Raw genomic sequence first — 27,580 nt, forward strand, 5'->3', positions numbered from 1 at the left:
TTTGCTCATCCAGAAGTTCTCCATATTCTGAATGTTTTTTAAGGGAACGTATCAAGGATGAGATATGCACACATGCATTTCTGGACTCCAGGGCCCTGGATCTTTATTATGCAGGAATCTCAGCTTTAAATAAAAAAAATTCTCATTCTCATGGTTGTGCAGAAAGCCTTGAAAATAGGAACCCCAGAAGACAAATAAATCTGAATTTATTAATTTTAAAATCTCATAGTATCTAAAAATTAATATCACTATCTTGGGGGCCTGGCTCACATTTGAATACCTCAAGGTTGGCAAAACAAACTCCGGTAGTAAAATTTTACTACCAATAAAATTCTGTCAAAAACTGAAATATAATTAATTTGATATGTGAATTTGAATATCATGCGCTGAACATGCGCTGTAATCTTGAAGAAATATCCCACTAACTTATTGCACAAAAAGGCTGGGCTTTTTAGGCCTAAATTTTAATTTTTAATCCTGCGAGCATGCTTCCACATAACACCCAAAACCCCCTTCAGTTTATTACAGTTTTAAATTTTTCTTCCAGGTCTAGCCTTGCAACCACTTGTCTTGGTAAAATAGGTCACTTAAAAAAGGAAAGCTCAATAAAATGAATTACAAAGACAACAAGATTAAACTGATTGTACTGTTTTTGTACAGTGCAGCTGAGTTCTGCAAATATGCTGCTGGCTGTGGTTTGGCATTTAACAGCATGTGATCAGAGAGGAGGAGGAAATTTTATTCTCATTAACTGTTGCAGATTTACTGCAGTGAAAAAGGGCTATGTAACCTGAGTAGTGACAGAAAAGAGAGATCAAAGCCACAGTCTGGAAGCTAAATAAACCTTCTGGCTACTTCCTGCTAGGAAAATTCACTCTGGCAATGTAAAACAGAGTCCAGTTAAGAACTACTCTCAGTTTTATGAGCTGTCACAGCAGCTCCAGTGGTTTGGACCAGTCAAGTTTAGAACATTATATTTCCTTGTTTTTGTCTCAGATAGTTCTGTAAGCAGTTTGATTTTTTTTTTAAAAAAAGGAGAAAAATAAAACTAAGGAATTCTTTTCTTTTGGTGAAAATGAAGGTCAGAGCTAAACTCATTAAAACAGGCAGCTCTTCATTTGCACATTCCAGTTTTATTTACTACATTTTAATATTTTACTTGGAGATTTATAGGCAATATACATTTGCTTTAATAACTCTTCCACATTCTGTTCACTTATTGTTTAATGTAAGCGCAAATCAGTTTACAGAACCCAGATGGCTTGTAACCCAGGAGCCAGTCTATTCCTTGCAGCACATCTGGAAGGGCTAGGAGCAGCAGACAGAACGTGGGAATTAATTAATGCTACATTTCAAAAGAGACAGACCCAGATTTGGGGAGGGCTGTACGACATTCCAAGGGACTTGATCTTACTGCTACAGTGTTCTGATATTCTTTTAAATTATTAGCAGCCAACTAAATCTTATTGGTTAAGTCAGTCCTAATGCAGGTGGAATACAGTAGAATAAAAAGTAACTGAAAACAGTTAAGAGCCACCACAAGTCATAACTGGCCCAAACAATCTATTAATCTAAGAGCTGAAATGGATTAAAAGTTCAATGCCAAGTTTCTTCCCAAATGGAACAGGCATCTCGCTGAAAAGATTACAAATTACAGTATTCATGACCAAGCTATTTCATTTATTACAGTGCTACTCAAATTATTCAGAGTAATAAACAAAAAAACACACATAAAACAATTGCAATATGACCCCGCACAATTATGGGTCATACAGTGCAGTCCAGCAGATAGGGCACTGAACTAGGTGTCAGGAGTCCTGGGTTGTATTCCAGGCCCCGCCAGACAGCCTTGAATCAGTTACTTCACTTCTCTTTGCCCCTTTCCCCTTCGACCTTTTGACTGCCTCTCTCTAGAGCATCAGCTCTTAGGTGAAAGGACTGCGTCTTACTGTGTAATAAGGTGGCACCTGTGCTTTTGAGGTCAGGCTAAATTTATCTAATGGCCCCTTCTGAACTTTCCTAAGTGCTTGTCTACACAGGAAATTTCACTGCATTAGGACACCACTGAGCTGGTTCTTCCTTGTTTGGAAGCACCAAACTAGAGTCAGTACTGGGGACTGATCCTGCAACGAGCTCTGTATGGTCAGAACCCTGTGCCCTTGGGGAGCCCCACTGACTCATGCAAAGATTCTTGTAGGATCAGGCCTCTGGTGTTTAGAAGGCTGTAAAAACATCCACATTGTAATAACATGGTTTGATCCTATAGATACAGGTGAGATCAAACTGTGTTATAACATGATCAGGGCACTACTACCAATTTCTATCAATGACTAACTTTAGCTTCATAGACAGGCTCTAAAATCTAAATCAGAAGCCTACTACACATTGACAATATAACAAGATCACACTAGATGCCACATTTGAAAGATCCCTTTCATAAATCCAAGATAGCCTGAATTGTCACACTGAGTACAATTCAATATCCACTGAAATCACCTGGAGTCTTTCCATTAACCTTTCATGAGACACAATCAGAATCCCAACAATGGACCAAGTTCCTTGCTGGTACTTCTAGGAACAGGCTACCTGTTAATGTCACAAATTTACAATATCTAGTCAGACCTAAGGAAATATGAAAATGTGTCAAACTTGGTGCGGCCTTGTGATCCCACTCAAGCGCTCTTATACTAGAATATGTTAAATATGTATTTGACTTTAGTATTAGCACTAGAGTATTTTTCCAGGATAAATACCTTTTACTCCAGAAACTTCACTGGTCCTGGGCCTCTCTTTAAGGCCTTCTCCTTGTTCATGTGAGTGGGATTTACAATTTGCTAATGCTGATGTGTAATAAACTAATAAAACCTGGCTACAACGTTATGGGCCCAATTTACTAATAAAACCTAATTCAGTTCTCCTTGGGAACTGCAAATTGAATAGTATCCAAATGCAGAAGTTGAATATCACTCTGCTGAATGCATTTCAAGGGCAAAGAAGTGTCACTTGTTAATCAAGTTTAAATGAAACAAAAAAGGTAACATGGAAATGTAAAAAACAAACACCACCATAGTAAAGTCATATAATTAATATAGCTTTAGTTTATTCTATCCAAGGACAATTTTTTTAAAGATCATTAATACATAGAGACTGACACCCCGCCTGCAAGGCAGGTAAGCATCTGCCCTATTTTATAGACAGAGAAACAAAAGGCACAGAGAACATATGTGACTTGCCTCAGAGCCTACAGATTCACTGTGTCGTCTCCTCCAGACTCCCAGTCTTATGACTGCAGTATAAGACCATCTACCATTCCATTTTACAGCTCTGCATCATCCCTCTTTCTCATGTGGTAAAGGAGGCTTTAGTTAATGAAGTAACTACTCTACATGCAAGATTTCCACAATGTCCACAGCAGCAGCATAGGAATTGAAGCCATTTTTATATTTACTTTCTACTTACATGGAGATTTTAGCAATTTATAACGATCTATCGTCTTTAGAAATTCAGGGAGGGATTTTCATAAATGCTCAGTGTTGGCTTAACTCTGCTTCCACTGAAATCAACTGAAGTTTTATCACTGACTTCAATGGGAGCACTTTGAGGTCAGTGCAGAGTCCTTTTCAAAATCTTAGTGCCTTGTCATTATTTCATAGATCTTAAAGCCAGAAAAGACCATTAGATCATCTAGGCTGATCTCCATAACACAGGCCAAAGAACCTCATCCAGTAATTAGGAGACCACCCCACCCCCAAAGAAAAGAAAATGCATGCCTGATGTTAGTACAACTGCTTGCATCCACAATCATGGCTAATGTTATTCCTAATGGGCAACATGTACATAGGTACATCAGACTATTGCTGCTGCAGGTCTGGCTTTAAGTCTGGCTTGGATCACAAGTGCTTGTTAATTTTAAGAAGTCTCCAGTACACAGGTCCATCTTACCAAACCACATCCAACAGGGCAGCCTCTGCTTAGGAAGGCTGCCAGTCAGGCCTGCAAGTACATTGGCTAAGCTGGGTGTGGCAGCTTGCTTTGCCTGCCCATACTAAACCAATGTATTAGCCCGTCACTTTCAGAAGTAACCTGTAACCTTCTGGTGAGATGCTGAATTGATAGGAAGAAGACCCCAAGAAAAAAGAATTTAACCAAACTCAAAAACCAGAGTATGACTGAAAACTCAGTGCGTCAATAAAGTAGGCTTAACACACAAAAGATAAAACCGTTTTAGAATGATCCCCCTTCTGGCCTCCATGGGTATGGCTCCCCTGCTTCAGAAACTGATTCTGCAGGACAGAGACTGAAGCAGAGCTCCTCCTTAGAGGACAAATCTAAACTATAGTGCTGTGTAAATCTATGGTGCAAGGATGGTGTGGCTGTCCTGCACAAGTCTAACTGAAACAAAAGAATATAGCTACAACTGCCAGGGCTAAAAGGAATTAAATGTGGGGGATATTTGTGTATGCACATGTAGGGATGTAGTATTTAGTTATAATCATATTCAAAGCACTTTTACAGACATTTAGTAAGTGACTCTTTACTACACAACCTTAAAAAAGAAGGCAGAGTTTAAGGGTATGTCTATACTACGGAGACTACACCAGCATAGCTATGTCACCATAGCTATGCTGGCACAACCCTGTAATGTAGACACAGCCTATGTCAACAGAAGGGGTTTTTCCTCTCTGTGTAGAACACCACCTCCCAGCTACCTTGATGGAAGAATTCTTCAGTCATCATAGCTATGTCTACACTGAGGGTTAGGTTGGAATAGCAATACTGTTAGCCGTGTGGATTTTTCACATCCCTGACCCATGTAGCTATGTCAGCCTAACTTAAGTGTAAACCAAGTGCAAAGTGGAAGAGTTTCTGGTTCCCAGTCCTCCACATGATCCACCAGAGAAAGAGAAAACACAGCTATAATTTCCTGGCTTTAAATCTAGGCAATCATCCACTTAGGTATTGAGATAGATGGCCACCCCATGAAACTACATTTGTTTGACCCTCACTGCTTTGTGGGAAGAGGCTACAGTTAGACCTCTGCTAAAAGGACATGTTAGTGCACATACAGGATCATCATGTATACAGAAATCCTTGACTCAATGAAAAAGAAAGGGAAGGCTGTGCACTGGCAGCTCTGCTACATTCTGTCCAGGGTTACAGGACCCCGTATTTGAGAAAAGGATATTTTGTAAAGTTTTTCTGAAAGAAAAACTGAAAGCTTGGGCTACTTTCAGCATTCCTAGTTATTTGTCTAACATTACAGATAGCTTAGTCAGAATTCCCAGTTTCTCGATATTTACAAGCAACTGGCACTTACTAAATAGTAAGTTTGTGCCATTACCTAAGCTTCATCAGGATAAGTTAAAAAGTTGTCTTTTCCTGCAGGAAAAAAGAATCCTGTGGAAGTCTCCATTACAAGATATTTAGCTATGACAATTAAGTCATTAACATTTGAATGCAGATAAATGAACAAATGGCATATAATCCCAAACACATCTTTCAGATGTCTTCTCTCTCCTTCAACTGAGACACTGCACTGTCACTATATTAGTCAAAGGTGAGTTTTTTTGTTTTTTGCTGCTGCAATAAGCTCTTAATACAGAGTGAAAGTTTTATCAGAACCAAGAGTCCTGAATTTAGATTTAACAACATGAAAATTTCCAATTTCTGCCTAATGCTCATCAGTTTCTGGAAGACGGTACTGAGATTCAAGGCTGGAAATCTAAATCACAAAAGGGCAGATTAATAACATCTAGTTATGGGTAAGTAAAGATGTGTGGTCCCTATCTGTATTCTGCTATGGGTTACTTATACGCACTATGCACCCGGAGCTGGAGAATTTGAAAGTAGTGTCCACTGGTCTGCCCACATCCACCTTGTACTTTCTACAAAGGGGATAAGGGTGGGACCGATCGACCATCTCTCCTGTTCCTTCTCCACTGCAATTCAAGAGGCGATCCAAAGCAGAGCAGGAGAAGGGCAGGTAGTGGCATACAGATAGGGACCACGCATCTCAAAGAATCTCCAGTTACTGGTGAGTAACCTCCCCTTCTTCGAGTGATGATCCCTATTGTATTCCACTGTGGGTAATCAAGTAGTAATGAAGTAATAGGAGGATGCGGGGATATAGACGATAGGGCTGAGTGAAGGACAGCAGTTCCAAAGGAGGGATAAGCAGAGGAGTCTTAGATGACGGCACAGTGTCTCACAAAGGTGTGAATGGGGCCCCACATGACTGTTTTATAGATATCAAGGAGGGATATCTCCTGAAGCGATGCTATAGTCACTGCTTGTGCTCTTACTCTGGGAGGAGGACAACACAAGGGGGAAGGTTCAATAGTTGATAAAGTAGAATGCAGCCAGAGATCCATTTGGAGATCCTCTGAGTAGAGGCTGCTTATCCCAGATTCTTTTTGTTACAGTGATGAATAGTTCTTGAGACTTCCTGATTGGTCTTGTTTTGGGTAGGTTAAAGGCCAAAGCCTGCCAGACATAAAGGGCATGGTGTCTCCGTTGCTCTGAGGAAGTGTGTGATTTAGGAAAGAACACAGATAAGTGAATTGATTGGTTCAAGTGAAATTCCAAAAGAACCTTGGGGGTGAATTCAGAGTGTAAATGTAACAAAACTTTATCTTTATGGAATACAGTGTAAGGAGGATCTGCCATCGTCAATCAAAGCTAATCAACCCTTCTGGCTGAGGTGATGGCTTAATGGAGAGAAGGGACATGGAGCAGGAAGCTAGAGGTTCAAAGGATGGCCTTGTGAGTGCTGAGAGAACAAGATTCAAGTCCCACTGAGGGGCAGGCTTGTGAATAGGTGGAAAGGTTCTAATTAGGCCTTTCCAAAATCTGGTGATCAGTGGGTGAGTGAAGACTGGGTAACCCTAGGAAGGAGGATGGCATGCACTAATCAGTGCCAGGTGGACTCATAAGGAGCTGATGAATAGGCCTGATGTCTTTAGAGAAAGGATATAGTCTAAAATGAGACGGATATCTGTATTTTCTGCGGGGGGAGAAAATGGTCCTTTGATTCTTACAAGAAGAAAAACATCTCCACTTAGCCAGGTAACACTGTCTAGTGGAATCCTTCTTTTATTAGAAAGTATGCCTCGTTGGCTGTGGAACATGAGTGTTCTAAGGATGATGCCCATCCAAAAACCAAGCCTTGAGGTGAAGTGAATATGGATTGGAGTGCTTGATCTTGCCATGGGTCAGAAGCTCAGAAAATGTTGGGAGGGCGATTGGTGGTCAGGATGACATGCACCGGAGATCCAGGTACCAAAACTGTCTGTGCCAGTAACAGGCAATCAGGATAATCTGTTACCTGTCCTGCTGGATTTTGCATAGAACTCTTGTCAGAAGCAATAGTGGAGAGAATGCATGGTTCAGGTGATCTGACCAAGGAAGAAGTAGCGCATCACCTTGGGAGTGGTAACCTAGGACTCTTCTTGAGCAGTATGTCATACATTTTCTGTTTGTTATGGAGGCGAACAGATCCCTGGTTGGGGTTCCCCATAGATTAAAGATATTGCATAGTACTGAGGCATGGATTTCCCACTCACGGTTGGCTGAAAAATGCCTGCTGAAGGAGTCTGAGTGTATTTCATTTTCTGGGAAGGTAGGTGGTTGATTTGGTTGCTGATGCACGAGTTGCACAAGCTGACTGCTTCTGCACACAGGGAGACAGATCTCACTCCTCCCTGATTGTTGATGTAGAAAAAGATCACCATGTTGTTTGACAGTATCAGGATGTGGTGAGCGCAGATGAACAGAAGAAAAGCCTTGCATGCCTTCTGGATTGTTCATAACTCCAGAATGCTGATGTGTATCCTGGACTCTCAGGGTGTCCAGGTACCATGTGTTGTATGGCTGAGCACACAGGCTCCCCAACTGAAAGAGATGTGCCTGTGGTAATGGTGCTGTCTGGTGAGGAGGGAAACAAGAGATGCCCACACATACCTGTCGAGGATTTGTTCACCACAATAGGGAAGAAGCCACCTTGGCAGGAATTGTTACCATGAAGTTCATCGGGTGATAGTTTGGAGAGTATAATGACTGAAGCCACGCTTGAAGGTAATGACAGTGGAGTCTGAAATCTGTCTGTGGGCACACACACCCTTGCAGGGACCAAATCCAGGGTGGCCCTCATGAAATCCAGAGACTGTTGGGGGGGAGAACAGATTTTTCGGCATTTAGACTGACCCCCCACCCAGGAAAGAGAGGAGGTGTAGCATCCTTACAGTTGATGCATGGGCCTTCTGGCATGACTTAGCAACAAGGAGCCAGTTGTCAAGGCAGGGGAATACAAAGAGATTGAGGTGTCTGTCATGAGTTGCCACTATCGAGAATACTTTGGTGAAGACTCTGGAGGTGGTTGCCATATGAGAGGAAGTATTCTGTACTGAAAATTATTGGAGCCCACCATGCATCTGCCGAGGCATCTGTGAGCAGGATGAATATCTACATGAAAGTATCCAGAGCTGTAAACTATGTGTCTTTTTCTAGGGATGGTATTATAGAGGCCAGTGTGACCATATGAAACTTGAATTTGCGAATTAAGTGGTTGAGGTTGTGGAGGTTGAGAATTGGTCTCCCTCTGCCCTTCTTTTTGTGTATAAGGAAATATGTCAAGGAAAAGCTACTCACTTAGTATTGATGGGGGGGCATGTTCTATCACTCCTTGCTCTAATTGGGAGTCCACCTCTTGCTTGAGAATTGTCTTGTGAGAGTGATCCCCAAAGGGAGAAGGGGAAAGGGCTTGTGGAAGAGATATGGATGCAAACTCTATAGTCAGAATGGATGATATTCAGCACCCACTAGTTTATTCTTATTGCACTCCAGGTGTTGAGAAAGAATGCTAGATGACCTCCAAATGGCATGTGAAGATTGGGCAATGTTGGGCTTAGCAGCTTGCAGCTTTCAAGGTCCCATCAAAAGTAGTGCCTCACTGGGGGTTGAGATTAGATGCCAAGCCTGTTGCTGAAGGTGCAAGGAAGTAGGTCCTTTGAACCTTCCACCTTGTGTGTGATGGTTCATAGGATCTCTAATGAAAAAAATGTTGAGTCATGGGTCTAGGTCTAGGCAATTATCAATGGAACTTCCTCAAGGGGACAGGTGTATATATCAGAGACCGAAGAGTAGCCCCAGAGTATGGAGGGAATTGTTCATCTTCTGACTGAACAGATTCATCCTCCACAGTGTTCTGGATCTCTCTAGGGAACCCTGACACATGGAACCATGACACTCTGCATATAACAATAGTAGTAGCCATGGCTCTAGACGAAGTGTCAGCAGCATCAACTGTTTGTATTGTATTGAAGAACATTAACACTAGAGATCTGTATTGTATTGAAGAACAGTCTTTTCTCTTAGTTTGCCTTCATCTCTCAACTGGAAACAAACTTTGTCCTGTTGTGGCAGACTGTTAGTGAAGTCTATAAACCTGGAATAGTTCACAAAGTTGTTCTTGGGCATTAGTGCCTGGTAATTGGCTATTAGCAGATCAACACCTGTCAGGGATGGTCTAGATAATACAGTAACTCCTCGCTTAACATTGTAGTGATGTTCCTGAAAAACGTGACTTGAAGCAAAATGATGTTAAGTGAATCCAATTTCCCCATAAGAATTAATGTAAATGAGGGGGCTAGGTTCCAGGGAAATTTTTTTCACCAGACCAGACCAGACCCCCCCTACCCCCCCCCTACACACAGTATAAGTTTTAAACAATTTAATACTGGTACACAGCGGTGATGATTGTGAAGTTTGGTTGAGGTGGAGGAGTCAGAGGATGGGATATTTCCCAGGGAATGCCTTACTGCTAAATGATGAACTAGCAATTGGCTGAGCCCTCAAAGGAATGGAGGGAGGGGAGACAGCATCACAGACAGACAGAGACAGACACACACACCATGTGCGTGAGAGAAAGAGATGCGTGTTTCCCCTTTAAGTAGGATGACCCTACTCTTAAGTTTGTCTGTGTCTTTGTCTTTGTGTCCTGTACACTTTTGTACAGCATGCTGTAATTGTAGGAAATAACAGCCTACAATTTTTAAGAGTCTCTGTGATATTACTACAGAAAGGAGAAGGAAAATGTGGATTCTTCACAGCCAAGTGGTATTGACTCAGTTACAGCTTAATATTGTCACTTGCCTCAGATTTCACAGGATAGTCTTAATTTGGATAGATCTGGACCATTCCCTCAGCATCCCCCCCTCATCAACTGAACTGAACTCTTCCTATTCATTCTAGAACATCTAAACCAGTCAGAAAGCACAACAAATAAAAATATATTTCATGCAAACAGACTCAAAGTACATGGAAATATGCATCATTTCAGCAGCTGGCCTTTCCTCCTCCTAGCAACTAAACACTGACGATTTAAAAAATAAAAGTTGGACTGTTATAATTTTCACATCCTATTTGCTAAACTAGTTTATGAAAACTATTCAATAATGAATGATTTTTATAACAAGAAACCCTGATTTATTAAAAGCTGGAACTGGTGTCATTTTTTTTTCTTAACATAAGGTTCTTGTTAATTTTAAAATGCAAGCATAAAAATGCTACAGAAGTATGTTATTGTATGGATGAAATGTACACTATATAATATATGAAAAGAACCCTGACTAGCTGCTATTATTTTTAATTAGGCTCTATAGCAAATATGGTTTTACCTTCCAACACCAGTTAAAATTTGGGGAGGCTGAAATCTCCAAACTCATGGGACTGGCAATTCTGTTGCTCGTGCCTCAGAGCACTAATGCATTTTACATTAGCTCTAAGCACCAGGAAATCCTGGCTCCTGGTGCCAAGTAGTTCAAAACGATAATGACACGTCTGAAAACTGGGATTTTCTGTCCAACTGCCTGTGTCTATTCTAGAAAACAATTCTGACCCTCTGTACTGTAAATGAGACAGAACATTTGTAACAGTACATGCTGTCTCCAATTAGGTTGTCTCCCTATAAGGTGGGTAATTCCAGAGACAATCATATTGAAAAGCACTCCTAGAAACAGAATTCTAATTGGAAAATCAGAACGTATTTGCCTGCGCCCTGCACAAAGGGCTGTTATCAAGTTTTGCAATTTGTATTTATTCTTTTCATTTAAATGGGTTCCCAGACTTTAATGCGTTGTGGTTATGAACAAGGACATTCTACAAATACTTTTTATTTTTAAAATATGTTTGATGTATTTTGCCATTCCTTTCAGCTGGAAGGAGATCAGATTCAAAGCCTTAAAAAAGTACATTTTTGACAGAAGGTTGAAATTCAAGGTTCAGCAATCTAATGTAGCTCAAGGATGCTCAAACTTTCCCCAACCAAGGGCTTCATTGGCAAAGTGACAGGATATTGATGGGGCTATTCCTAGTTTCCCAAAAACAAAGCAGATGGCAGCCATCCTCATCTTTAATAGAAACATGCAGCCATTGGGAATTGTCTCTGACATTCCACCTAGATCCCGGATGTTCAAGATGGATAATTGCACCCTGTCATCTCCATGGGCCATACCTCCATGTTAAAGTTGAGAATGGCTGTGAACCACACTCCATGAGTACATCTACCCTCCAATCAGAGATGTGATTTTAACTTATGTAGCACATCCAAGCTAGCTTTAATCTAGCTAGATTGGGTGTCACAGCAGTGAAGCAGCAGCAGTAGTAACACATGCTTCTGTGCAGGCTAGCTGCCCAGTTACCCAGGATTCCAGGTGGGCTTGTCCAGGATACTACAGCTTCATTGCAACGGGTACCCAAGCTAGCCATATTAAAGCAAGTCAGGTATGCCTACATGTGCTGCATGCAGTCATGCCACCCGATTGTGGTAAAGACATACCCTAAGACTCCAGGAGTTGCACCTAGCTTCTCTTTTCTTCAGTTTCTCTATCACACATGGGCTTTCATAGACATATACATTTTAAAATAAATAAATCACAACAGTCTATCACAAGTGCTTTCACTTTTAAAAAACATATAGTAAAGTAGTCACCACTATGTAAGAGATTTTGCAAAACAGTCTTAGCAAAACCAAACTTTGGAAGTCATTTAATTGTCAACCCTTGTGTGTGCTGGTCTTGCTGATGTTTCTATGGCGAGAATCCCTCCCCCAGTCAAGCTGCAAGGAAGCAGAAGAGGCTAGCAGTGAACTGGTGTGCTCCTTAAAGAGCAATGTCAAAAAGCCATGCAGGTGAGGTTTCAGATAGGAAGGTGTATAAAGGGGGAAAAAAATCCACATGCTTTCTAAGAGGTTCTCCTTCGGAAAGGAGAGCAATTACGTAGTCCAACTCAACTGTTTCTCAACAGATGATTTTAGGTAATAATCACAAAATTACCCAAATCAGATTACATCATTGCCCTACATGTTGCTATTTGTTCAGACTTTACATAAAGCTACTGAAGTTATTAGTTATTATTGGGGAAGAAATAAATAAAAGTCAACAAAGGGTGGAAGCATCTCTCAATAACTTCTTGTAGAAGTGAATTCCACAGGATTACCATACAGTGTATGACATATATCCTTCTATTGGAGCACACTGTCACACATGCCTATCTGTCATAATTTGGCATACATGTCACATAAAATAAAGCCTTTCCTAAACCCTACAGATGCCATGAAGGACAAGGAAGGATCTTCTCTGAAATGAATTTTTTCTTATTTGACCCTGTGAGCAATGTCAGTCCAGAGATCCAAACTGGAACAGCTTGCTAAGATGACATGGGAGAAAAGGTCAGAATAGAAGGGCAATTTAAACAAATGTCTCCAATAGCTGCTCCAGGAATCTACTAGTCAAGCCAAAGGCAGACATTTTTCACCCATCCATAAGATTTTCAAAGCATATGACATCAGTAATCAAGCGGAGTGTTAGCTGGGAAGATTGAGTAAAATCAGGAAACAATCCTGACAGCTGAGAAACTTATTTTTAACAGCTTAAGAATACTGGAAACAATTCTGCTAGTTAATCAAATCCCCTAGCGTCTCCTTAGACATTTCCAAACAATGATGCCTGAATAGTGTTTGAATAATTGTCAGAACATGTAATAAGTTGTGTGCTCTAGTTTTCTATTCCATTTTTTTTGCCTTTGGAAACCTATCAGGAAAAAGTATGCGTACATTAATGTGTTAAAATAAATGTATAATTCAAAAGGCAAACTGGATCCTCCAGTGTGACAAAACCACCATGAAGTTTTGATCTAGGATTTCCATACACCTGCGTTCTTGATGTAAATCATTCCCTCAAGTATGCTTTTAAAATGTAACCCTATTAAAGCTTATGTTTTGGAACGGGAAAAAAGTTACTGAAGTTGAAAAAATGTAAATCAAGCATTAAAAAGAAACCTGAATTAGTATTTTTCTGATTACATAAATTCTTTCCAAAGAGAGAGCTTTACCTGCTGGAGAAGGGATGTTGTCCGACTAAGTCTCCATTTTGGAGATGATAATCACTGAAGAAATCTGGACTCACTGCTCCATCAGGGGCTATCAGGCCATCTACGAAGAGACGAAAAACAGAGGTTGAGACACAGTGGCATGTTGGAGGTGCCAGAAAAGCAGGCCACACAGCAAGTGCTGCTTTATCCTAGGCACACTCCAGTCAGCAATCTGTGTCAGTTTAGGAATCAATGACAAGCAGCGAGAAACATGGCCAGCTCCTGGCTCAATAAGACAAGAGACTTGCCGGGGCCTGAAGTAGACTTAACCAGTCACAGCCCAATTCACAGCTCCTGTGATGGGCCACAACTCAGAGCTGTATCCCTCACACCTTTGCCAGCAGGACTGGAAGAGATGTAGAAGGTCCAATCCTGCCCATTCCATCACAGCAGTGGGACCAGAGGAGAAGTAAATAAAGAGCCAAACATCAACTTCCAGGTCAGTGGAATAAAAACGGCGAGGCAATCTATGGCTCGATTCTTCAGCCACTACCCTTTCCCACCCTCTTTTTGAGGCTGTTCATGGAGGCAACTTCATGACATGATCTTCCCCATCTTCCCTGCAGTTTAATGCCTCATAAGACTAGCCTATATAAAAAAATAATTTTTATATGACAGGTTCCTGGGGAACTCTAGGAAATGGACAGTTCCTTAGCTACCAATTTCTCCTTGCTCCTTTTACCTTCACCACTGGCAAAAGTAGGTGCATGCGTTTATAAAGTCACTAGGACTCCTTAAAGGAATCACAGCCTTACCTGGTTTATAGAAGAGAGCAGGAAATTATAGGCTAAGCTATACTCTCAGTTACACCATCTGCTGAATGTGTCAAAATCCCCAAATGAGAAACATGTCAGACAAGTCTATGATGAGTGGTGTCAGTTTCATCAGAGAAATGCTACTTGGCAATACAGCCATTCACAGCCACCAAGTTAGACAAAATTCTAAGTGATATTAAGAGCAGCACTGCTCTGACTATGACCACATATCACCAGAGTTCTTGAAGCACTTCAAAGCTTGTGCTCACCAGTGGCTGGCACAGTTCTTCACCTGTGTGATCAACGAAAAGCAACTGCTGAAGACATGGCGAATATTAAAAATCATTGCTCTCCTGAAACCAGGGGAAAGCCTACACAATGTTGCAAGTTATCAACCCATATCTCCATTGTCTATGCCATTCAAAGTTCTGAAGCATCTCATCCTTCCCCAGAAACAGACTCAATGCTCAGCATGAAGCAAGCAGGCATTTGGAAAGGTTAGAGCATCTAAGATCAAGTGCTGTTTTGACAACATTGATCAAAAATTGTCTTCAGAAAAACCTCAGGACAGGAGCCATATTTCTGGATCTGACAGCAGCATATAACATGATGTGGAACACATGGCTCTTAGTCAAATTGTCAAGAGCATTCCCAGCATGGGTAGTCAACATTGTTGATCTTTTCTGCAACACAAGTTTCCACATGGGAGACGGAGTTTGCATATGGAAAAGAAACCAACAATTTACCATAAGACTCTGTACTGGCACTGTGCTTTTCAACCTGTTCACAAATGACCTTCCGCTTACCCTGTCCTGCATGTTCACATATGCATATGACATTTGCTTAGGCATCCAAGCAAGCTCATTCCTAGATCTTGATGTCCTAAACTCTGACTTGGGCCAAACACTGTAGTCAGTGGTGTTTACAACCAAGTATGATCAAAGACATTTTCGAGTGTGTTCAATCTTCACAATGCCAGAGCAGACCAAGAACTAAATATCTTTCTTGATGGACATTGCCTGAAACACAAATTCCACCCACTCTACCTCAAAGCAACCCTAGATAGATCTCTCACATATCTCAACCATCTGAGGAAAACTAAAGCTAAGGTGAGGACACTTAACATTCTAAAAAACCCTGGCTGCCACTTCATGGGGAACAAACTTTCAAACTCTCCAATCATCCAGTTTAGCCCTATGTTACTCTGCAGAAGAATACTTTGTTCTGGCCTGACTCCATTCATCCCATGTCAAGTTGGCTGACTCGCAACTACACTCAACCATGTGCACTGCAACTGGGATGGTTCAACCCACACCAGTAACATCACTCCTCTGTACATTTGCCATGAGGATGCTACAGCCAGAAGATCAGGGCAAACCCAAGCCTACTGCTATACACAGACCAATCTGACGACCCAAGAACGTGCTTGTTGTCAAAGCATCCGTTGTGGGCCCACCTATGCTGCCCAGATTTCTCTGCAATGTCAACGTGGTGTGAAGAGCAGCTTCTGATGTCAGCTGCACACTAATCTCTTATAACTGAACCGACCATGCACGTACCTGTTTTTGATTTATCACATCATTCATGGGTGCTTCTGAATCAATTCTCAGTGGGCCAGGCCCAATGTGCAGCCAGCCTTCACACCCGAGGCCAACAAGAGGATCCCACATATGGCTATGGCCAAAGACAGAACACATCACTGATGACTGCCCTCTGACCAGATTGGATGGTGGTCTGAGGTCTCTAAATCTAGTGAATGAGGCTGCTGCAAATTGGTTTGGCAAGCTCTGCACCCAATAAGAAAAAGCTGCACAGTGTAAATCCAGAGTCACTCCACTGCTCCAGATTTATTTCAGTTAAAATGAAAGCACTGTTTATCATTATCGCTATTCTTACACTCTTGGTACATTAGTTAATAAAAAGGGCACAGTTTTTTACCTGGCAAGAAGTGCCAGGCTTTATTGGAGAAAACAAAGTTATCTCCATTAACATATATAGTAACAATGAGAGTCTGAGGCAGCATTTAAAAGCGAGACCCCAGCCTTACAGATCAGAAAGCATTCCAATAAAAAAAAAACAAACACCCCTTGGAAGAAACAGATGCATTCTGACTGATACTTTAATAGTTTAACAGAGGACAGAGAGATTTCTAATGACTAGGAAGTAACAAATGCCATTCCACTTTAAAGTAAAAGAGATAAGATCCAGGGAATCACAGGCCACTTAGCTTAACCTCTGTGGTTTCAAAGCTACTAAAGTTGTCTAAGCAGGAAGCAGTGGAAAGTTACTTACAGACACAGGGGCTTAAAGAGGACAACTCAGGCATTCAAACAAATCTCTCTTTGCATTACAAATTTACCTGATTTTTTTTTTTTTGAAGATAATGTGGCGACAAATGATAAAAGGAATAGAGCTGACACATCTAGATTTCCACGAGACATTTGATGAGGTGCTACAGAGATTCATTTAGAAGATAATAGCATATGGGAAAGTGACTGAAGACAACATAACAGATTGTAAATGAAAAATGCTAGCCGTGATCAGACAGCATTTTTAGAAGTGTAAAATGCGGTGGAGGAGTGTACAGCTAATTGCATTCATGTGTGTACAGCATGAGAGAGAATAGAACCTGACAAGAAAATATTCTGACAAATAAATAATCCTGTCTTTTCACCTTGTTCAGATGGAGGCAAAAGGCAAATGTACTGTCTAGAGTAAAATATTTCAAAGGAAAACAGATTTAATTAATTGTATTAATACTTATATTAAGTCTTTGTTTCTCTCTATTTGAATTGTTAAACAAAATAAGATGGAACATAAGCATCTTTGCACTGAAGGTATTTTCAAATTTTAAATATGCAAATTAAGTAATTTCATATTGTAAATATTAAGTTTTATGTCAAACTTATCTCAAAACCAGGATTGTTAAATATCTAAATATCTTTTTCATCCTAATCAATGGAAAAAACATTACATTTTAACTTTGATACTGAAGTAACCATACACTGCTTAAGGTTTCTTCAGTCAACCACACTAGCATTCAAACCATAAAGCTCAGAGTTATGAACAAATGCATGAATTTGCAGGAAAATAAAAGCACACAGTGTCAGCTGAATAGAATGCTATTACAGGTTAATCAATATCAGTTATTACATATATTCAATATAAGCTAAGGAGGTGTACATTCAAAGCTGAGGAAATACTGAATTCACGGAAAGTTATTTTAGAGTCTTCTTTAAATTCTGATGCAGGTGTAGTCATTTTATATGGATGGTGTTGATGAAGCACAACAACTCATGTTGTTTGTGATTTGAAGAATTCTTACTGGTTGAGAGAAAAGATGACTATTTTGCTTTGGCCAGAGAGCAGGTAATCCACAAAACTATCACACTGAACTTTCATAAATAAGCTGGTTCCAACCGAATGAAATTTTGATTTTTGAACTTATGAACAAATAGTCCTTCTAAAATCTATATAACTGCAAAAAAAGATTTCAGTTGGTATAATAATCCATAGTCTTTTCAAAGTTATACTGTATGTACATTGACCACATTTCAAAAATATAAATCTAATAGAGTTCAAGAACATACCCTTAGTGGCCCTTGCCAGAAGGAAACTGAAAAGTGAATATGTATTTTAAATATAATCACTTACTCTTTTACCTTAAAAAAACCTAAGACTTCTCAAACATCTGCAGAACATATAATTGGAAATCTGCTCCTCCTCCCCTAGTCAAACATCAATTCCAACACAAAAACCTTTGTTCAAATAATGTTACATCTGTAACACGAATGATTGAAAGCCAGGAAATTGTCCTCATCCACAACTATTTCAGATTTGGAGACAATTTATACCTTCAAGTCAGTGGGACAGCTATAGGTACCCGAATGGCCCCTCAGTATGCCAACATTTTTATGACTGACTTAGAACAACGCTTCCTCAGCTCTCGTCCCCTTACGTCACCCTATACCGGAAACCTACTGACCACTATACTTACCTACACGCCTCCAGCTTGCATCCAGGACACATCACATGATCCATTGTCTACAGCCAAGCTCTAAGATACAACCGTATTTGCTCCGATCCCTCAAACAGAGGCAAATACCTACAGAATCTCTATCAAGTGTTCTTAAAACTGCAATACCCACCTGGTGAAGTGAAGAAACAGACTGACAGATCCAGAACAGTACCGAGAAGTCACCTACTACAAGACAAGCCCAACAAAGAAAGTAACAGGCCATCACCTACAGCCCCCAACTAAAACCTCTCCAGTGCATCAAGGATCTACAACCTTTCCTGCAGGACAATCCCTCACTCTCACAGACCTTGGGAGACAGGCCAGTCCTCACCTACAGATTGCCCCCCAATCTGAAGCAAATACTCACCAGCAACTACACACCATACAACAAAAATACCAACCCCGGAACCAAACCCTGCTACAAACCACAGTGCCAACTCTGTCCACATATCTATTCAAGGGACACCATCATAGGACCTAACCACATCAGCCACGCCATCCGGGGCTCGTTCACCTGCACATCTACCAATGTGATATATGCCATCATGTGCCAGCAATGCCTCTCTGCCATGTACATTGGCCAAACCGGACAGTCTCTACTCAAAAGAATAAATGGGACACAAATCTGACATCAGGAATCATAACATTCAAAAACCAGTAGGAGAACACTTCAATCTCTCTGGTCACTCAATAACAGACTTAAAAGTGGCAATTCTTCAATAAAAAAACATCAAAAACAGACTTCTATGTGAAGCTCCAGAACTGGAATTAATTTGAAAACTGGTTACCATCAGATTAGGCCTGAATAAAGACTGGGAGCGGTTGGGTCATTACAAAACCTAAACTTAATTTCCCCAATACTAATTTCTCCCTACTGTTACTCACACCTTCTTGTCAACTGTCTGTAATGGGTCACTCTCTTACCACTACAAAAGTTTTTTCCTCCCTTGGTATCCTGCTGTTAATTGATTTATCTCGTTAGACTGACCTCACACTTGGTAAAGCAACCTCCACCCTTTCATGTATTTATACCTGCTCCTGTATTTTTCACTTAATGCATCCGATGAAGTGGGTTCTAGCCCACAAAAGCTTATGCCCAAATAAATTTTAGTTTTAAGGTGCCACAAGGACTCCTCTGTGTGTGTGTGTGTGGGGGGGAGGGTTTTAAGGAAATTCAAAGTCTCTGGTCACACACTAACACACATTACCGTGAAAAGAAATGGTCCACTGAGACAAGCAAAGGTCTATTATAAAACTCTGGAAAGGGTAGATTACAATGGGCATGCTTTCACTTCAGAAAGTGCAAAAAGCATTGCTATAATAAGAGATCCTTGAAACATCCTATCAGGAATCGGCAACCTCTGGCACGTGACCAGCCAGGGTAAGCACCCTGGCAGGCCAGGCCAGTTTGTTTACCTGCTGCTTCCGCAGGTTTGGCCAATCGTGTCTACCACTCACTGCTCCAGGCCAATGGGGGGAATGGGAAGTGGTGGCCAGAAGATCCCTCGGCCCAGGCTGCTTCCCGCAGCCCTCATTGGCCTGGAGCAGTGAACCGCAGCCAGTACGAGGGTGCTTACCCTGGTGGGCTGCATGCCAAAGGTTGGCGATCCCTGTCCTACGAATTGCTCAAAGAGTTTGTCATATAGATTCAGTGCAATTAGATGAAGTGTTCAAAAAGGAAAAAAAAAATATCTATAAAGCATGAATATTGCTATGGGTAGCATATATCATCAAATCTATACTTCAGCACACTATAGTGCTGACATACTTTGAAAGTAACCATAAAACTGGCATTGGGGGCTTCAATATTTATTCTCTCAATAACTTCAGATAAAATGTATCCAGTTTACAACAGAAAGGTTTTTGGGTTGTCTTTTAAATTGTTACCCTTCTTGCAAATTCTTCTTGTGATCTGAAACCCAAACTGAGCTCATGCAACATCAGCAAAGGACTGCACATTTATATAGAAGGCAAGATAAACAGCCATTCCCTCCCTGCAAGAACTTTTTCAGGGATATAAATCTTCAGGCTTCAGACTGTTAGTCAGCCTCTAACTTGAGAGGGTTAGGAAGAAACTTCTCCTGTGGGAAAGCTACTCTAAAACTGCCTCCTGCAGGGTGTCTTGCACCTTCTTCTGAACCAGCTGGCAATAGCCATCACTGGTGACAGCACACTGGACTGGATGGACTAGTTAGATCCAGTCCAGCAATTCCTGTGTTTCTAACTAAACTGCAACTGCAAAATCTTTAATGATGAGCAAGACAGAAGACAGTCTATTTAATCTCTCAGAACTTTTGTCTGGGCATTACTGATACGAGTAAAAATTAGAAAGCACTTCTTTTTTCTTTAAAACCTCTGACTGCATACATGTAGGGACCAGGTCTATTGAGTAAGAAGGGCCCACTTTTACATCATCATTTTTTGTGGCCATAGCTACTCTAATTTGCAAGTGACAATTTCTTAAGGAAAAAATTATAAAAAATGGAAACCAGAAAGTGTAAAAAGATAGCTTTTAAGCAAGGTTTTACTCAGAGAAGGAAACCACAGGAATCCCTAAGATATATTCTCTGTGTAGGACAATTATATTAAATCAGTTATTTCCAGTGTTGTTGTAGCTGTGTTGGTCACAGGATTTTAGACAAATGAGAGGGGGTGAGGTAATATCTTTTACTGGATCAACTTCTGTTCGAAACAAGCTTTAGAGTTTACACAGAGCTCTTCTTCAGATCCTGAAGTCAAAATATGATTTTTCTGGCTGCCAGCAAAGCAGGGATCTGCACATCCAGATGGCTTCTTTCTAAGTCTTACATCACCTACAGAAACAAATACGTCATGGTTGGATCTTAACTGAGACACAAAGCAAAACAGAATCCAGCTTCAACTCCCATAGCTGCATTGCTCCAGGAGGTTAACAGGGACAAAAACTTACTTGGTTTCATTTGCAAAGCAAACCAGCTATAGGCACAATAAGAGGGTGTGAGGCATAACAGAAAATGTGGAAATGGCAGAGGTGCTTAATGACTTCTTTGTTTTGGTTTTTTGGTGGCGACTGGACATCCAACATAGTTAATGTCAGTGAAAATGAGGTGGGATCAGAGTCTAAAATAGGGAAAGAACAAGTAAAAAATTACTTAGACAAGTTAGATGTCTTCAAAATCACCAGGGCCTGATGAAATGCATCCTAGAATACTCAAGGAGTTGACTGAGGAGCTATCTGAGCCATTAGTGATTATATTTGAAAAGTCATGGAAGATGGGAGAGATCCCAGAAGACTGGAAAATGGCAAATATAGTGTCCATATATAAAAAGGGAAATAAGGACAACCCGGGAAATTACAGACCAGTTAGCTTAACTTCTGTACCCCTTAAGGATAATGGAGCAAATAATTAAGCAATCAATATGCAAACACCTAGAAGATAATAAGGTGATAAACAACAGTCAGCATGGATTTGTGAACAACAAATCATGTCAAACCAACCTGATAGCTTTCTTTGACAGGGTAACAAGCCTTGTGGATGAGGGGGAAGCAGTAGATGTAGTATATCTGGACTTTAGTAAGGCTTTTAATACTGTCTTGCACGACCTTCTCATAAACAAACTAGGGAAATGCAACCTAGATGGAGCTACTATAAGGTGGGTGCATAAATGGTTGGAAAATTGTTCCCAGAGAGAGTAGTTATCAGTGGCTCACAGTCATGCTGGAAGGGCATAATGAGTGGGGTCCCGCAGGGATCGGTTCTGGGTCCGGTTCTGTTCAGTATCTTCATCAATGATTTCGATAGTGGCATAGAGAATACACTTACAAAGTTTGTGGATGATACCAAGCTTGGAGGGGTTGCAAGCACTTTGGAGGACAGGATTAAAATTCAAAATGATCTGGACAAACTGGAAAAATGGTCTGAAGTAAATAGGATGAAATTCAAAAAGGACAAATGCAAAGTACTCCACTTAGGAAGGAATAAGGAGTTGCACATATACAAAATGGAAAATGACTGCCAGGAAGGAGTACTGCAGGAAGGGATCTGGGAGTCAGAGTGGATCACAAGCTGAATATGAGTCAACAGTGTAACACTATTGCAAAAAAAGTAAACATCATTCTAGGATGTATTAGCAGGAGTATATTGTAAGCAAGACATGAGAAGTAATTCTTCTGCTCTACTTCGCGTTGGTTAGGCCTCAACGCAGTGTTGCATCCAGTTCTGGGCGCCACATTTTAGGAAAGATGTGGACAAATTGGAGAAAGTCCAGAGAAGAGCAAGAAAAATGATTAAAGGTCTAGAAAACATGACCTATGAGGAAAGATTGAAGAAACTGGGTTTATTTAGTCTGGAGAAGAGAAGACTGAGAGGGGACATGATAACAGTTTTCGAGTACATAAAAGGTTGTTACAAGGAGGGGGGAGAAAAATTGTTGTTCTTAACCTCTGAGGATAGGACAAGAAACAATGGGCTTAAATTGCAACAAGGGTGGTTTAGGTCGGACATTAGGAAAAACTTCCTGTCAGGGTGGTTAAGCACTGAAACAAATTGCCTAGGGAGGTTGTGCAATCTCCATCATTGGGGATTTTTAAGAGCAGGTTGAACAAACACCTGTCAGGGATGATCTAGATAATACTTAGTCCTGCCTTGAGTGCAGAGGACTGGACTAGATGACCCCTCGAGGTCCCTTCCAGTTCTGTGTTTCTATAGTTCTATAAGATTGGGGCAGTTTTACATACATATGTATGAGCCTGCTGAATAAGCTAGTGTGAAGTAAATAGTCTATTTCTCGTACTCTCCACTACATTTTCAAGAGTTCCTGTAAAGATATGCCAGATCATGAAATGTGCTGTTCAGAGTTCCGCAATAACACAATACACACTATTACATAACATGAACTAACATAACCATACCCAGCTAGTGTAAGTCAGCACAGCTACACTGCAATCAATCAGCTGAGAATCTGGTCCTATGTACAGATATGTTAAAAGACGAGAAGCTGTGGACACATTCTGAATATATTCTATCATCTTACCTGAATTGTAATAAAGGTCAGGTCTTTCTAAAATATCGCCTTCATGGATGTAGGGCTCAATGCAGTCATCCCCATACAGGTACTGCTCACTCTCATCCATCTGTCGAGACTCTACCATCTCCAACCACTGAGAGTTGTGCCATCGGAATTTCTCACTCTGGATCTTCTTAGCCCACTCCTCATCATATTCCTGTTAAAAATGCCAAGCAGGTTTTTGTAGGTAAATGTGAGTGAACTTTATGCTAGTAAAAGACACAAGCTTGACAGTCTTGGAGACTGAAGTCTTTTGTTTAACTTGACGGTGCACTGACTGTATAAAGCAACATGTTGCAAGTATCATGTGACGCATTGGCAAACCAGGTGCCAACTCTTGCCAAGTCTATAGACAGCAGCTGAGCACTGACAAATTCATAGCTGGAAGCCAGACCAGCTCACCTATATATTATTGTTCAAGATAGGTGTTAGACTTGTAAGAACGTGTTTAGTCTCTATAAAATGCTTGTACGCTGCTGCATGCATTCTTCTTACCTTTATGTCTGTATCCCATGCTATAAGATAGCTTTACAACTGTAAAAATGCTTACTCTGAACTTGTGAACCTAGGCATGAAGAGGGGCTCCCCACCCACCAAGGAGGACTATCAAGACTAAATGGACCACTGTAGAAAAACTTTGTTGATTGTGCCATCCACCCATGGAGAAGTTACATGCAGGAGCCATTGTCCCATAGTGTCAAGGCTGATTCTACACTCTGGCACTTCGAGTGCAGAAGGTGGGGGCTCTGCAAGAATTTTAAAAATTAATACTGGCCACTCCAGGCTTGTATTAAACTCCCAAGGTTACAGCTTCTCTCTGACCTTGGATGGGTAGATGCTGCCACCACCCAAGTGGAAAAAATCCCTTTGACCCAGGAAGGAGCACTTGGGAATTCCTCCCTGTGGGGTACCCTCAAGCCCGTTCACCCCGCTCTGGGGAAGAGCTGAGAAAGAAAATAAAGGAAATCAGCTGTTAGAATCATAGAATATGAGGGTTGAAAGAGACTTCAGGAGGTCATCTAGTCCAATCCCCTGCTCAAAGCAGGATCAACACCAACTAAGTCATCCCAGCCAGCGCTTTGTCAAGAGGGGCCTTAAAAACCTCTAAGGAAGGAGATTTCACCAACTCCTTAGGTAATCCATTCCAGTGCTTCACCACCCTGCTAGTGAAATAGTTTTTCCTAATATCCAACCTAGACCTCCCCCACTGCAACTTGAGACCATTACTCCTTGTTCTGTCACCTGCTACCACAGAGAACAGCCTAGCTCCATCCTCTTTGGAACACCCCTTCAGGTAGTTGAAGGCTGCTATCAAATCCCCCCTCACTCTTCTCTTTTGTAGACTAAATAACCCCAGTTCCCTTAGCCTCTCGTCAGAAGTCATGTGCCCCAGTCTCCTAATCATTTTCACTGCCCTCCACTGGACTTTCTCCAATTTGTCCACATCCCTTCTGTAGTGGGGGGATCAAAACTGGGCGCAATACTCCAGGTGGGCCTCGCTAGTGTCAAATAGTGGGGGATAATCACTTCCATCAATCTGCTGGCAATGCTCCTACTAATATAGTCCAATATGCCGGTCGCCTTCTTGGCAACGAGGGCACACTGCTGACTCATATCGAGCTTCTCATCCACTGTAATTGCCAGGTCCCAGGTCCTTTTCTGCAGAACTACTGCTTAGTTGGTCAGTCTCCAGCCTGTAGCGGTGCATAGGAGTCTTTCTTCCTAAATGCAGGACTCTGCACTTGTCCTTGTTGAACCTCATCAGACCTCATCTTTTGGCCCAATCTTCCAATTTATCTAGGTCACTCTGGACTCTATCCCTACCAACCAGCTTATCTACTTCTCCCCCCAGATAATTAAACAACATATGCACAAACCTCTTAGGACACCAAAAATCCAAACCTGTTCTTAAAAAGGGTAAAAACAAAAAGAAAAAATACATCTGGGACTTAGACTTTTTGCTAGATCAAAAAAATAATACACCAATTACAAAAATTAAGCATCAAGATAGTTCTGTTGAGGTTCAGCTTAAAAGTTACAAGCAAAACAAAAGCACCTGGGGTTAGCACAGAGGAGTCCACAAGCCAATAAGAAATAAACCTAATCGCATCTTCCTAGACAGTCCCTAATTTATTTACATATCTGGGGTTTCAGATAAGCAATCTCTAGGTATGATCTGACTGTTTTTCATACTTGGCTTAAAGCTTCTCACAGCCTAACTGCTGCCCTGTTCCCCTTTTCCCTGGAGAACCACAACATACAGACAAAGGGAAGTTTTTTTCCCCATTTTTAAAAAGTTCCAGCCCTCCCATTGGCTCTTTTGGTCAGGTGCCCGCTCCTTTCCTTTTACCTGTGGGCTTGTTAAGCCCTTTACAGGTAAAGCAAATGAAGAACAGCTACTAAGAGGAATTTTATAGCTAACTGACTGGCTGGGTGTCCATAAAAGGAAGCTACCCTCCCACCTTCATTTATTTCACTTGGGTTTGAATTTTGGAGGAAAGCCATATAAAGATACTCACAACAAGAAATGGTTCTCTTTGCTATTTTGGATTCTTACAAAGGCTGGAGCTAAGAAACAAAAGCAGAGATCCCCAGGGTCAACGTGCGTTAACCCTAAAATGGACAGATTACAACATCTCTGTCAACTTTTGGAATGAGACTCATTTGCGCTCATAGGTTGCCTGCTTTAACCTGAAAACATCCATTTCTTCTTCCCAGTTAATAAATCCTTAATTAGTTTACCAGAGGATTGGCTACCGGTGTTGTCTCTGCTGTGAAATCTAAGGTACAAATTGAAGTGGGGTAAGTGACTGGTCTCCTGGGATTGGAAGTAACCTGAATATTTTGTGGTATAAATTACCATTTATCACTAAGTCCAGCTTGTCTGAGTGGCAAGATGGATTGGACTGCCCAAGGGGATTGTGTGGGACTCCATGGTAAGACTGTTACAGTGATCCAGGAGGGTCACATTTGTTACTGGTTGGTGAAATATAATTATAAAACATACCACCAGTTTGGGGGTGTGTCTGCCCTGCTTTTTAACAGTTTGCCCTGAGGTTAGCACGCACGATCATAAATCACTCCAGGCAGTGTGATATCATATATTATTCTTCTCTTTCTCCACAGCAGGTACAGCACAGGTGGAAGCAGTACAAGTTTCACATGGTGCAATGAGGGTTAAGGGAAAGAACTTTGTTTAGGAGCAAGACAGTTCAGTCTTCACAGTTTTTGATTAACCTGCTGACAAGGAGCTAGTCATGCCAATTGCAATGGAGATTTTTGTGATTATAATAAAAATGTATAGGGCATATTTGCTCAGTGTTCCCGTTTAAAAGTGACTAAAAGGGAGTTAATTACTGAAAAACAAATAGAGGTTCAAAAGATTTTGATAAAAACTACCAATACATATTTTGCTGCACCCTAATTTGTAAGCAATTTTCTGTTTAGCATCCCCGGAGTCTATTCCAATAATTTAAGACTCATTTGCCATCTGTGGCCTCACTGTACAACTGTTTTCTATGTTTAATACTGGATGTCCAAGAAAAACAAACAGCAACACTGATTCTAGAAGATGAGTCCAAGATACAAAGTTCAGGCCTGAAATGAACTTCAAGTTTGGAAATTTAGGAGCAGCCCTTTATGGAACTGAAGGTCAGTTATTAAATTTGGATCTGGTTCAAATTTTTTTTTGAAGTTTGGTGTGTTCAGACCCTGAGCTAAGATTTATGATCATTTCTAGATTATTTAATGAAAAGTCTAGTAAAACTTAATTTCCTCAAGTTAGTAATATGATTCCCAAAGCTGGCTACACAGGACCATTAAAAAAAAGTGACAGTCTACCAATGGTGAAGTTAGCTGCAAGACAGCAACAGAACAGTCTTGTACACATCTTCCCCTACAGTGTAAAGCTGGCTTTACAAGTGCCCTTTCAATGCCAACATGTTTGTGAGAGAGACAAAGCAGATGAGGTAATATCTATTATTGGACCAACTTCTATTGGTGGAAGGTACAAGCTTTTGAGCTGAAGAGTTCTTCTTCTGGTCTGGAAAAAGAAATCAGAGTAGCTGAGGTAAATCCAGATTGGGACAGATTGCATCTACGGTCATTCTTCAGTGATAAGCCACATGCTGAAACTTGCTAACACTACTGGAAAGAGAGGTCTCATGGTAGACTCAAGAAATGTGTGTGTGAATTTCCAAAGCCAGCTATCACATCTGTGCACAGGTTCACAGCAGAGTCTAAATGATACACAGTGGTTACCATCCATCTTATCAGAGGTCTGTCAACTGCAACATACATGCAGCAATAAAAGATGACGATAAATAATATTTCATGA

The 27,580-nt window shown here is 41.0% G+C and overlaps 1 protein-coding gene across 8 annotated transcripts in view; it reads right to left on the reverse strand.

The window, feature by feature from the left end:
- KIFAP3 (kinesin associated protein 3) overlaps positions 1–27,580 on the reverse strand; it is a 160,123-nt gene that overhangs the window by 26,361 nt on the left and 106,182 nt on the right. For 7 of the 8 annotated variants that reach the window (XM_075067952.1, XM_032806145.2, XM_075067956.1 and 4 more), the window contains 2 exons: positions 23,212–23,401; positions 13,387–13,486 (listed from right to left, as the gene is read on the reverse strand). In XM_075067952.1, the coding sequence (XP_074924053.1) occupies positions 13,387–13,486; positions 23,212–23,401 (290 nt within the window). Of the gene's footprint in view, positions 1–10,465; positions 12,113–13,386; positions 13,487–23,211; positions 23,402–27,580 lie in introns of those variants that run through there. The other variant, XM_075067953.1, reaches the window with a different exon arrangement.

This window comes from Chelonoidis abingdonii, chromosome 7 (genome assembly GCF_003597395.2).
Source record: "Chelonoidis abingdonii isolate Lonesome George chromosome 7, CheloAbing_2.0, whole genome shotgun sequence".
NCBI classification, from domain to species: domain Eukaryota; kingdom Metazoa; phylum Chordata; order Testudines; family Testudinidae; genus Chelonoidis; species Chelonoidis abingdonii.